This window comes from Tenrec ecaudatus, chromosome 5, assembly GCF_050624435.1.
Source record: "Tenrec ecaudatus isolate mTenEca1 chromosome 5, mTenEca1.hap1, whole genome shotgun sequence".
Classification (NCBI taxonomy): Eukaryota; Metazoa; Chordata; class Mammalia; order Afrosoricida; family Tenrecidae; genus Tenrec; species Tenrec ecaudatus.
Genome location: NC_134534.1, coordinates 156,285,501 through 156,299,140, shown reverse-complemented (window position 1 = coordinate 156,299,140; position 13,640 = coordinate 156,285,501). Strand labels below are relative to the sequence as shown.

Below are 13,640 nucleotides of genomic sequence, written 5' to 3'. Positions count from 1 at the left end.
GAAGTTGGTAAAAATTCCTTCATTAACAAAGTCTATGATCTCTATTTTAAAACGAGTTGTTATATCCTACATTATATCGTTAATATTAGGTTTGTAATTAAAAAATAATTGTCCAGTGTTTTCCCCTTTATGTCAAGTTGCTATAACAGAAATAAAATATTTGTTTCTTCCTGCTTCTGTTTAGCTTATTGCAGGAGTGACAAGAACATTATCTCCCAGAAGTAATGCCCACAGAAAGCGGAAGCTGCTCAACTGCGCGTCAAGCCAAACAGAAACGCAAATCACACAGCCTTTCTATAAGGAGGACTAACAGCTCGGAACAGGAGAGGACGGGGCTGCCAAGAGAGATGCTCGAGGGCCAAGTAAGTGTCCATCCGGGCTTCCCTGGCAAAGGTGCGAGTCGCATTTGGAATGTGGTGAAAATAGCCAAAGATAGACAGCCTCCCAGAGTTAAAAAACAAAAACAGGTGTGGACTTCACTGATATTTCCCAACCAACAAAAAAAAGAGGAAATCTCTCAAATCATTACAATTACTGTTAAATGCAACAACACACATAGAGTGAGAATTAGATTTTAGATTAACTTACAATACTTGACAAAAACAGAATGTGAAGAGACAGCTTGGATTAGTTTTTATTCTTTGTACAGTCTAATTAACAATATAATATTGGGGCTTTTGCTTGATAATCTTAAAAAAATCTTAAGACGATCGTTATATACAATTTTAATCTCTTGTTTTCTGAAGAGTTTTGGAAATCAAATCTTATGGTGACTATACTTGGCTCTGTCCATGTCTACTGCAGTGAGCATGGCATCTGCTGTTTTTTTATCACATTGTATATCTTTCCAATAATTTGATGCTTCCTTTAATTTAAAAGTGACAGTATTTTATTGGTGAAGATGTTTTATTTATACGTTTTCTAGTTAATTCCTTCATAGATTAAGGGAACGTGTATTTCTAAAGATAATCTTGTGTAGCCTTGGCAAAAATAGGCTATATTAAATTTTAACTGCATCAAGCACAAAGGAGCTTCAAAGAGTTCATGGGAAGATGGAATTAAAAGATAATGGAACTTTTCCATGGGCTTTTGTAGACCTCCTTGTATTTGCAACACATATTAATACATATGTAGAAAGAGCCTATGCCAAACATATATATATATTTACTTTCATAGTCTCGTTTGCTTTTCCACCTCTGAGTGTCTTTCTGTGTATCCACTTTGTAGGTGATTGCTTTGTACCCTCCTCCCAGTATTTTCTCTTGCCTTGATCATTTTGCGCTGACCCCCCTTAATATGCACGGTCTTACCCCTGTGGGTACATCTCTACCCTTTCGTCAGTGATTTTTCCCGGCCTTTCCCTCCCAACCTTGGGCCCTTAAGGAATGTTACTTTCTGTGTACAAACCTCTTCTTGACTAGCCTCATCTAATATTTGTGGGATTAAAAACAATTGTGGAAAATGTAATTAAAAGATAATAGAATTTGACCACCAACATCTTGAAGTCCTCTTCTTTTTAAAAAAAAATCATTTTATTGGGGGCTCTTACCAGAATCCATCCATCCATCCATGGTGTCAAGCACATTTATATGTATGTTGCCATCATCATTTTCAAAACATTTTCTTTCTACTTGAGCCCTTGATGTCAGCTCATTTCCCCCTCCTCACCCTCAATCTTCTCTCATGAACCTTTGATAATTTATATATTTTCATGTCTCCTGTCACTTTTCTGTTGTCTGTCCCCCTGGAGTCTTCTTCTGATAGCTGTCTTTGTGTGATTGACTGATGCCACTCAGCATTCTGTCTCACCATTTAAAATTTCTTATATTTTAAGCAGGGTGTTAGTCCCTCTCTATGTATTTGAATTTTTCTCTTGTTTTTCCTGCTTTTGATTATAATTTTATACCATTGTGATCTGGGAAGATACTTCACAGAATTTCAGTATTTTTAAATTAATTGAGGCTTACTTGGTGTCCTGGTCTATTCTGGAGAATGTTCTATGTATGCTTGGGAATAATATATATTGTGTTATTGTTTGATCTTGTGTTCTCTGTAGGTCTATGAAGTCTAATTGGGTGGGCGTGTTCTGTAGGTTTCCGTCTTGGTTGAGTTTCTTTCTAGTTCTGTTTTTATTGACCGTGGTGTGTTAAAGTCTTCTATTATTATTATCTGTCTTTTTACTTCCATTACAGTTTTATGTATGAATTTTGAAGCTCTTTTATTGGGAATTTTATTATGGTTATGCCCTCTTGTTAGATTGACCCTTTGATCTTTGTGTAATATCTTTCCTTATCTCTTTTCTATCTTTCCCTTCAAAACCTATTTTATCAGATATTGATAATGACACTCCTGCTCATTTTTTTGTTTGCTATATGCTTAATATGTTTTTCTGTCCTTTGATTTTTTAGTATGTTTTTATCTTTGTGTCTAGCGTGTGTCTTTTATAGAAGGCATATTGATGAATTCTGTTTTTTTAGTTTTATTAGCACTTCATCCACATGTCATATAATTCTATAATTCAATCATATCAAGAAGAGTTGTACAATTATCACTACGTTCAAGTCTAGAACATATTCTTTTGCCTTGTACTCATTGTTATTAATTTTTTTCTAATTGTGGCAAAAATGTACACAACAAAACATTCTCTAATTTCACAACTTCTTCATGTATAATTCAGTGCCATTGATTATACTCTTCCTGTTGTATAATTATTATTAATATCCTTTCCTGAATTATTCCACCACAATTAACAGAAATCTAATGCCCCTCAAGCAACAACTCTTTCTCTTTCACCCATGGTAAGCATTGGTAAGCATTTAGTAGTTTTCTTGTTATAATGGTCACATATCGTACACTTCCATGGTTAAATTGCTCTTAAAAAGAGTTGTGTAGACATCCTCACAATCGCTTCTATGCTCCATCTCTCCAGTTCTGTTTTTTTATATAGTCTACTACTCTCTGTCTCTTGACTGGAATGTTTAATCCATTTATATGCACTGTAATCATTGGAAGCTACAAATTTATCACCTTCATTTTGCTGTTTTATTTTAGGAGTATTGGTGATTTTCTTATTCCATGTTATTTTCTGTGTTCCTGTATTGTTTTCTTGAGTTTGTCAATGATTATCTTGGTGTTGTCTGTTTTCACCCTCATCTTTTTTAATATGTTGAAGGACCCTAAATGTAATGGAAACATTTTAATATCTAGTAGTATCAATACCATTTCATCCTCTGGAAGATTTTTTCCCCCTATGTTTTGGTTACTTGCTGGATCTACTTTGCTCTTATTTTTTTGCTTGTGATTTGAAGTTGGATGTTATCTTTCAGACATTGTGATGTTATTGTATTAATTTGTTGTTTATACTTTGCTTCATTCTTAAAAAAAAAATGCCTGGAGAAGACAACGGTGTGCTACTCCGGTCACTGGTTTGGTAGCACCGGGGTGCTCACCCCCTGTTTAAAGCTGAAGCTGACAGGCGGTGAGGGTTGGAGTTTGAGCAGAAGTCTCTGCTTACTTGTTATGTGGAGCAGCTGAGGGAAGGCTGGGCGAGTGTTGGCCCCCATCTGTCATTGATCTAATGGTGCTGGGGCTGCTGGTGGTACTTAGTGGGCAAGGCGACACGTGTGGGAAATATGGTGGAGTAGTGTGGCTCACTGCCTGATGGGGAAGAAAGTGGCAGGGGAGAGGAATGAAAGGAGAGAGAGGAGAAGGAAGAAATAGAAAGGCAGAAAGAAGAGGAAAGCAAACAGGTGCAAGCACTAGCTGGTTCACATGGCTGTGGGGGAAGTGTGGCGCCCGCCCTGCAGGAAATGTGCTGCGTGGAACTTGGGGCGAGGGGAAGGGGTTTGGACTGGCCCCCAGAAGCATGGGCGCAGGGCTGTGCCTGTGGGAAGTTGTGCAGCATAAATGGGGAGGAAAACCTCTGACTGGAGACCACTTGTTTGTGCGGAGGTGTAGTTGGTGGATCTGGTTATACGGTTCCTAGCACAGTCATAATACTGCTTGCCATAGTTCAAGATGGCTGTGCTGCTCAGGGCCACTTGATTCTAGCTTTTATGTGTCTTCGCTTGGTGGTTTTTGTTCAATTGCTCCTTCTAGTTAATATTTGGTTTTTAAAAAATCCTTTCCGTTGAACTTCGAGGTTCCAGTATTTCTACCCACATCTGTTTCATTCGCTTTCTTCAGTTTCTGTTGTAGAGAATCTGGGTTGTATGTCTGCCTAGTCAACTATCTTTGATTGACCTTGTGCTTTCTAATTTAATGTTGAAAACAAAATGATAGGTTGAAGGAGATACCAAAATCTATTCAATGTTCTATGGAAAGTAACCTGTGCCATAGAACTTCTGTAATGATGGAAGTATTTTGGATGTGTTTGCTGGTCCTGTAATCCCTAGCTAGATACAATTTATGAACAAAGGAAACGTGGCTAGTGTGACTGAGGAATTTAAATTTAAATGTTCTTTTATTTTAACGAATTTACATTTAAATTGAAACAAGCAGTTGTGGGTAGTGGCTGCCATGCTAGACAGTGTAGATAGACAGTCTACATTAAGTTTTTGAATGTTTAGGTTTATTTACATTTCCAATAGTGAAAGCTCCACCATTTCCTTTTCTAGCAGATTCTAAAGGCAAATCTCCTATAAATTTAATAAGTTCTTATTTTCTTGGCCTTCTTGAGTGCCAATCCTCTATTGTGATGTAAAACAAGTAGCTAACTGTGAGTCATAGTAACCTCTTAGGAAGATAATTAAAAATTCTCTCAACCTAGCAGTGCCTAAGTACTATCTTCCGGCATTCCTCTTTGTGTGGGCGACATTTCTTAGTCCTTCTTTGCTCATTTTCCTTATAAACTCATAGTTCTTTGCTTATAGCCCTTATAAAATCATGTTCATTTGGGCCAATCAGCATGTTTCTATGATTGGCTAGTGCGAACTTCAACAGCAAGAGGGAGAAGATAGTCATACTTGTGTTTCGTTCAGGCTCTTGGGATGGTTGGTTTAAGTGGAAGAGTTCAAGCACTAAGAGCTGTTGCCTGCGGACAGATGTGAATGGAATGGTAGGAGTAATAATGCTCTGACTGAATTACGTTGGAATGTCTTTTCAATGGTTGTGGAGCCATATTTTAAAAAAGAGTGATGGTTAGTGTGAATGAGCTGTTCTGGTAGGTTTAGATTTTATGTCTTGGGTTCATCGATGTGGTGTGTTTTAGAAAGCAGAGGCTAACAGTGCTGAGAAGGCTGCTGTTGGCAAAGGATTGTAGAATCTATGCAGGTGCCGAGCCTTGAAAAAATATTTCCCGTTTTTATAGACTGTAGTTTTTCAAATATATGTGTGATGTGATATAGTTTTATTCAAAAGCCTTACTTGAATTTTCAGCAACTTTTCTACTATATCTTTTCCCAAGTGGTACTAAAATTTCAATACCTATCATTTCAGGCCTTGTGAAATTTAATGACCTCAAAAAGTAATACTATTAAAAAAGGTTGAAAAGCAATTTTGTAAGTTCTTCTATTTAGCTCAATGCTCCCTCTAGTGGAAAATTCTCATATCACTTTGTTTACTTTCTTTCCTTTATAAAGTAATATTAATGTTGACATCTCAGCTTTGTTTTCTACAGTAATTACTTTTAAGATTGATATATATATTTAATATCCAAGTAAATATGCCATTTTAGTTCCTAATAGGATTATTATGTTTTACATTATGGGTGAGGTAGTTCGTTTATTGTGCCAACCTGGCTGATAAACACATGAGCCTCGCCTTTCGAGTTCTTGGGTCTCTTGCTTTCTGATGGTCGCACCAGGGTGCAGCTGCTTTAGCAGTTCCCTGCTTCAGCAGGCAAGGCTCACTTCCTGCAAGACATCCCTGAGGAGAAGCCACGTGGACCTACCCTGATGCAGCCCTGAGTGCTGGAGCAGCCGTGTGGAGACGCCTGCCAGCGCTGAGATGCTTACATGTTCATGGACTCGGCTTTCCTCCTGCAGTCGGCATCATTGCATGTGCTTTGTGAGATGGAGGAGGACTTTGTGGATTGGTGTCGCACATATGGGCTAATGTTGGACTTGTGGGCTTGGGCAGCACTGGGTTGGGATGTTTTCTTGATGCGCACTTAAGCTTTATATCAAACCCTCTCTTCTACATGAGTGTCTATGGATTTGTTTCTCTGATGTACCCAGACTAACACAATGGGTGTAGGTGAGGAGGAGTTAGTAAAATGTAAAAGTAGATGAAGTGACCCTTAAGCTGAGAACAAAAGGATAAGGAGTACCCCCAGATGTGAGGATGAGGGGGAGTGTTCCTTGAGAGGGAACAGAATGCAGGACAGGACAAAAAAGACTACACAGTAGGATTAAAGCAAACAAAAACCCAACTGCACTAAGTCTATTCTGACTCAGCGCAACCCCATAGGACACAGTAGGACTGCTCCCTAAATCTTTTTGGGAAGAGAGAGCCTCATCATTTTCCTTATCTACTGCTTGTGAATTCTAACTGCTGACCTTATGGTTAGCGGCCCAGTGTGTAACCATTATTCTACCAGGGCTCCTTTTAAAGCATGGTTGAAAAAACTTCACTGCCATCGCGTTGATTCTGACAGAGTAGAGTGTCCCTGTGGGTTTCTGAGACTGTAAATCTTTGTGGGAGTAGAAAGCCTCATCTTTCTCCCGGGGAGCGGCTAGTGGTTTTTGAACTGCTGGCCTTGAAGTTAACAGCCCAACATGCATAATCCACGACACCATCAAGGCTACTACAAAGCTGGACAGAGTATTTTTAAAAAGGTTTTTGAAAGCTCTGTGTCTTAATATTGTTATAATTTCCTTCCATAATAGTTTAGCTTAATTTTCTTTTCTTCATCTCGTCCTTGTTTTTACATTAGTATTTTGGAAGGACATTGGGAGAGGTTGTACTATTACCAGATTCATTTTTTCAAAATATTGGAGATATAGTGTTAGTTGCAGATACATTGATTCTGTAAACTTAAGAATTCTGTAATTGTATCCAAACTCATTTTGCTGAAATTTTTATATCATTAGAGATACTTTTTCTTGAAAACTTTTGACTTTATATTAAGTTAATCTGAGATTGAACTTATAATAAACATCATATATAACTTGAAACTAACAAAACAAGCGTATTTGTGCTGCATATTAATTTGAAATGTCACAGAAAATTGCAGTCACAATAGTTAAGTGTTGAAACATTATTTTAAAGATATTTATTGAGAACTTTGTTTGAAAATTATTCTAAATGCTATTGAGAAGCCAAATAATATTGACGTTGGAGTAGAAGATAAACTATAATTCCTATTTATTAGCAATGTCCATGCAAAGTAAATGTTTTGTGGACATATTTGCTGCTGCTAACTCATTTGGCCATACTTAAAATTCATTTGAGATGTTACTTCTTCTGATGAACTTCCCTTGACTTTTTAGATACAGACTAGAGGTTAGAGGTATGGGAAAGCATGTTCAGACATGCAGACATGAACTGTGTGGCACCATTGGGGAATTTAAATGTTCGTGTGCTCATTTTAACTGATAGAGATTTCCATCTTATAGGTGAGATGGTTCTTTTTTTTCTCTGCACAACTCAGTCTTGCAGGCATTATGTAGTGTTACAGGAAATATTCAGTTTATTTTTGTTTGATGCACTAAGCATAATGAGAACTTTATAAAGCCATAGTATTAGTGCATAGCATATTAAAGTACATTTATAACAGCAGGTCACAGGATTAAAAATTTCATAATATTTTATGAAAATTACCATCTTTATAACTGTAGTATATTGAATAAGGTAGACTATTTCCTTTCTAAGAAGAACATTTGTTATTTCTTTGAACATTTGTTATTTTGAAGAAGCATTTATTCTTAAATCTCATATTGTACTAAAAAAATCCCTCAAACTCCCTACCATCAAGTTTATCTTGACTCATAGCGACTCTAGATTTCCGAGACTATCCCTCTTTATGGGGGCAGTACACCTCTTCTTTCTACCAGGTAGCAGCTGGTAGTTTCCCCTGCTGACCTGGAGGTTAGCAATGTGACTGTTAACCCACATGTTGTACTAGGGAAGCGATTTATAAATATGGTTAGACTTTTTCTCTGTAAAAAAAAAAATCGAAATTTTAAATTCTTTAAAAATTTTATATGAAAAAATTAAGACATATGGATTTATGGTAAATTGACAATGACATAAGGATTTAGGGTAAATTGTAATTTACTTGTGAAGAGAGTATGTAGCTGGGATCTTAAGTTATTTGCTCACTGTGAACATCATCTTTCTTCTTTGTAGGATTCTAAGCTGCCTTCCTCAGTTCGCAGTACGCTGTTGGAACTGTTTGGTCAAATAGAAAGAGAATTTGAGAATCTGTATATTGAAAACTTAGAATGTAAGTATCTCATCCGAATTTGCTTTAGCAATTTTTCACTTATTGATTGAAACCTGTGAGGGTGAAGTTTGTGGGTAGATGTGCAGCTACTGTATTTGTGTTCTGCTCTGCGGTTACAAGGCTGAAAGCAACAGTGCACCCTGAAACGCTCTGCTGGAAGAGTGGGTGGCACCAGGACAGAGGCAGTGACATGGGCTTTAAAGCGTGGTCGATTTGTGGGCAGGTCAGGGCTCAGAGTTATTCATTCCTTTAGCTTTGTGCCCTTGCACTGTCATTTATCCCCGCTGAGTGTTTCCTGATCTCTGTGATATGGATAGCAACGTTGACGTAGCACGTTTTCAACACTGACCTGAAACACAGGAAGTAATCAGTAGCGTTAGCTTCTTGCCCCTTCCCCTCCCCGTCTGTGCTCATTCAGCTCTTTATCCCCATGGTCCTCTTTGTATCCTTCTCTTGCATCCTGTAATTCCTGATAGCTTTTGATAACTTTACTTCAATTCTAAATCTTGGTTTATAGACTCCTCCCTTGTTGCTTATGTGAGCCATATCCTAGTGTTGTTGTTCGGTGCCACCGAGCCTGCTCCAACCCTTCGCATCCCCGGTGCCCAGCAGAGAATGATCGCACGGTCTTGTGCCATCCTCACACTCACCGCGTGCAGTATACCAAGGGCCTCTTTAGCTACATGCTCGTTTATGTGTCTCCCCCACCCCCAACCGCAGTATTCTCAGCTAGACTGTACACATGTGACTGAACTTCAGACAGTATCTTAGTTATATTTTGAAATGCAAATATTAAAATACCAAGGAAACAGATTGTATTGAAGTGTAGGGCCGCCCCCTGCACTCCCAGCTTGGAAAACTTTGAGACCATAATATCTAATACTATAGAAAGAGCTTTTGTTTTTGTAATATTACCCTACTCATTCTTTCTTTGGCTTTTATATTTTAGTAATAAATTCTATTTTCATTCCTAATTTTTCAGATTATAATATAACCCCAAGTTGTGTTTGTCTTTTTTATACTTGTTAGGGATTATATTTTTTGAGAACCATGGTCTTATTTATTAGAATTAGATATGATTCATGTTTTTATTTAGACAACACTTAAGATATAACATTGTGTATGCTCAAGTCTTAGAAGTGGTGAATATATTAAAGCATAGAATATATATTTTATAATTAATTTAGAAAAAAAACCCTTTTTTATCCTTAGTACGTAGAGAAATCGATACCCTTAATGAACGGTTAGCCGCTGAAGGACAAGCAATTGATGGGGCAGAACTGAGTAAGGGCCAACTCAAAACAAAAGGTAAGGTTGAGTGTTCATAAATGATGTCCTGAGGCCATTTGGAATTAAAATTGCTATTTGTAGTCAGGTGTGGGTCTAGAAGAAAACGAAGCCAGCGTCTATATGTCACTTTGGGCAAACAAACTTTTCTGGGTTTCACATGTTTTCCCAGTGTGAATGAGAGGTTGGATTTGCTATCTCAGGCTTGTTCCAACTTTGAAATACTGTGATTCTTTAATTGTATGATTGTGTTTGATTGTCAACTCTTTGTCTCTACAGCCAGTCATAGTACCAGTCAGCTTTCTCAGAAATTAAAGACTACTTACAAAGCTTCCACTAGCAAGGTATGCAAGACACTAACCCTTGGCTCCACATCAGTGTTTACGCTTGAACCAGTCATGTGGTATTTAAGATGTGTAGATGTGTACTTTAAGTTGCATATTTTTCAATTAGAAATGTGTACTAGGAAAAGGTAAAATATCTTGCTTTTAGGAAAAATTCATTTTAAAAAGGAATTGCATAGATATGTTAAATAAACAGTATGTAGACACTAAACACTAACCTGCCCGAATAGTTATCAAAACCAATGCATTATACATTAGTAAATAATGTCTTTAGAGAAAGAATGTCTTTTCTGTTGTTAATTTGCTTGGTAAAGTCTCTACATTTGGAAAAGCAAATAAATGCGTATGCAACAGTGGAAAATATATTCTGATTTACGGCTATATTTCAGTTCCTTGTGTCTCGTTTTCTAAGTGTGATTAAGAAATGAAGATCTGTCTGTAAGGCAAACAGGGTCATTCTTGGTATTTTGCTTTCTCTTAAAATCCTTTGTTTTTGTGTTCTTAAAGTAGCAAGGCTTTAAGTGTATATGTGATGGAGTGTGGTTGGGAAATAATACTTTGAGATGATCTTATATACACCTCTGGAGGATTTAGTAGTCACAGAAGATTAGCACTTGACTTTTTGGATGACTGCACGTTGCTTTTGTTAAATGTGAAAGAGAGGGCTGATGATTGCAGTGAAATCAGCTGCGATGTAGAAGTTGCTCTTGCTAACTTACCTCCCTACCCCAATTTGTTACCTTGAAATTAAAGTTATTTAGGATGGCATCTACAGCGAGATTAACTGTGATTAGTAGGACAAATACAGTCTTTGCCTGTTTCTGTTTGTTTGACAGTCTGTGATAATAATTTCCTTTTCTTTTGTACTGTGAATATTGCTGGTATTTTCTACTATTTCCTTTTTTTGGATACGCTCTAAAATTTAAGTTGCTAATTAGTGGGATTTTTTCCTTCGTCCTGTAATATTATAATTTAATTTACACTTACTAGTTTAAGAAATTTCAATAGATTAACATGAGAAATTAAAAAAAATCCAGTATAAGATTATATTTTTTCCTCACTTAACTCCTCCTCCCCCACTGATGCATTGCTTACTTTGGTAGTTGCAGTTATATGTATACAATGTATGGTCCTAAAATTCTAGATTTTAAACTTCATTGGTTATTTCTACAGTAGAAGAAGAGATGGTTAGATACCTTGTCCCTTACTAGAAGCAGTGAAAAATAGAATCTGGGGCAAAGGTAAGGCCATGTAAAAGAGTACTCAGCATAAAAAAAGTGCATTGGAGAGACTTAAAGACTCAGTCGTTTTGGATACTAGATATTCATATGAATTTATAAGAAGCATATTACTAATGAACTTGATAGTGTTTTAGACATTGGAGAAATAATATGGTAACAATATATTCTGATTTGTACAGACGCATGGATTCTTGATAGGAAGCTAAGTGTGTATACAACAATAAAAATATTTAAGTTTAGATTCATGACTTCCCCTCCTTCAGAGCCCTGAGAGGCAAGTGACAGGTTTGGTGAGCTAGTGAGGAATCAAGAGTGCATTCAGTACGCCTAGAAGGTGTCTTTCTCCTTGAGTGGCTAATGACATATTCCCTACTGCCTTATTAGACAATCTAACATGCAAATCACTTCAAATAATTCTGTGAAAATATTCACAAAGTAACAATTTTGGAAGCATTCCATATTCATGGTGAGAAAAGCCCCTTGAGTAAAAAATATCTTACAGTATATTTTGATTAGAGTGATGAATGAGGATGACACGAGGACGCACCATTTGTGGTTTCCTTCAGCCACTTTTCTGCAATGAATGGTTTTTCTAAGTCATTCAGGCTGTGCTTGGGCCTCTGTGTAATTTTGACTAAGTCACTGTTTCTAAGAACAAATCTTTTAGGTTGACAGGTGATCGGAGTATAGATATTTTGCAAACAACCCATTAGGTGATTTGGTACAACATCCAGAAACAGCACGTTGTTTTGGCCTGTGAATGCAATCAAAGAATGTGATGGAAGGGGGTTCTCGTAGCAATTGAAGAACTTCTTCTGTTCTTATGTTGTAAATCGACTAGTAAAACATTTGACTTAAGTAGTGTATTTCATATAATAATAATATTTTAGGAATGGTGAGATAGTTGGAAAATGAAACTTGCCATAACCTAGTTACGGGGACTGTGTCTTCTCTCAGATGTCATAATATCAGTATCTCCGTGGCCCTTTATGCCAGCAAAAGCACCGTTTCCACCTTTCGAGGCATAATTTGATGGGTTGAAGAGTAAGATATTGAAAAAGAAACCAAAGAGATAATAATGGGTTTGAATAAGTCCTTTTAGATTTAAAATAGGTCACATGGGATCTCTTTCTACTCACCCACCCTGTTTCAGCCACTCAGTGTGTCAGCAGGTGAATTTGACGCACACACCGGATTGATGTGACAGGGGCTTATACTTTAATGTGTTTATACTCAGAGAGCATTTTGAAAAATTTCCATCGCTTTCCTCAATCAGTGTTTAAGCTGTATAGTAACCACCGGTTTTTCTTTTTTCCACGTGATTTTACAGTTCCATTATTTTGAACAACATACAGTATTCTGATTTACTCAAAAGCTATCTTGTATCTGAACAATTTTAAAGAAAAACCCTGAAGACATTTTTTGTTTAGTCTTTCTCACTTGCTTTTTTTCTTGTAAAAAGAAAGTCAGAATTGGCTGTTGTGTATACCACCATATAAGACAATACCTTTACTGTTGTACACATCACATTGTGTATTGTTTTCATGTCTGTCTTCTGTTAGACTGTAAGCTTCTTAAAGGCAAGGAATCCACGGTTTCTTCTTCTTTGTGTCTCCTGCTTCTAGTACCGTGTGCTTGGCACCTAAGAAGTGTTCAATAAATGCTTTTGAACCAACCGTTTCAGTTGTTAGCAGTGTCGTCTTTTTGATTCATTCCTCCGGGATTTTTCCTTCTTGATAACATGTGGTTCTTGTAAACGGTCAAATGACAAAGAGAGACAGAAAGTCCCCTCGTAGTAGAAATAATTTTTGTTAGCAGTTTGGGGTACATCTTCCTTAATTTTTTCTTTTTGAACTGGCTAGCTAGCTAGTTAGCCTACCCCCAGAGGTTGGAAATATCGTCTATTTGAATTTGTGGAAGAATAACTGAAAACACCAAAATACATTTTTATGCAGGATTAACAATGCTCTGAATAGCGTCAAAGGGGGCCGAGGGGAGGCCTCTGAAATCCTCCTCAGGACGTTAGGCGTTGTGCGTGATATCTGCAGAATGGATCTACCTCGTTCCCATTCTGTTTCCACTTGGCTTGTGTGCATTGAATGTTTTGAATACTTTAATCATGGCTTACACATTTTTCTCGAGGGCCCCCTCCCCCCTTTTTTTATCTTCAGAGACTTCACTTCAGTGTATTGCTTAAATATATACCTTCATTTTACTATTTTAATAGATTGTTTCCAGCTTTAAGACTACAACCTCCAGGGCCATCTGCCAGCTTGTGAAGGAGTACATTGGTCACAGGGACGGAATCTGGGATGTGAGTGTTGCCAGGACACAGCCAGTGGTGCTGGGAACTGCATCTGCTGGTAAATTTTGAAAAGACTC

The 13,640-nt window shown here is 37.3% G+C and overlaps 1 protein-coding gene across 3 annotated transcripts in view; it reads left to right on the top strand.

Moving 5' to 3' along the window:
- The window catches only part of WDR37 (WD repeat domain 37), an 87,433-nt gene that overhangs the window by 16,012 nt on the left and 57,781 nt on the right, over positions 1 to 13,640 (top strand). For 2 of the 3 annotated variants that reach the window (XM_075550134.1, XM_075550133.1), the window contains exons 2-6: positions 185 to 362; positions 8,290 to 8,386; positions 9,599 to 9,694; positions 9,953 to 10,017; positions 13,486 to 13,621. In XM_075550134.1, coding sequence (XP_075406249.1) covers positions 225 to 362; positions 8,290 to 8,386; positions 9,599 to 9,694; positions 9,953 to 10,017; positions 13,486 to 13,621 — 532 coding nt within the window. In that variant the 5' untranslated portion in view covers positions 185 to 224. Of the gene's footprint in view, positions 1 to 184; positions 363 to 8,289; positions 8,387 to 9,598; positions 9,695 to 9,952; positions 10,018 to 13,485; positions 13,622 to 13,640 lie in introns of those variants that run through there. The other variant, XM_075550135.1, reaches the window with a different exon arrangement.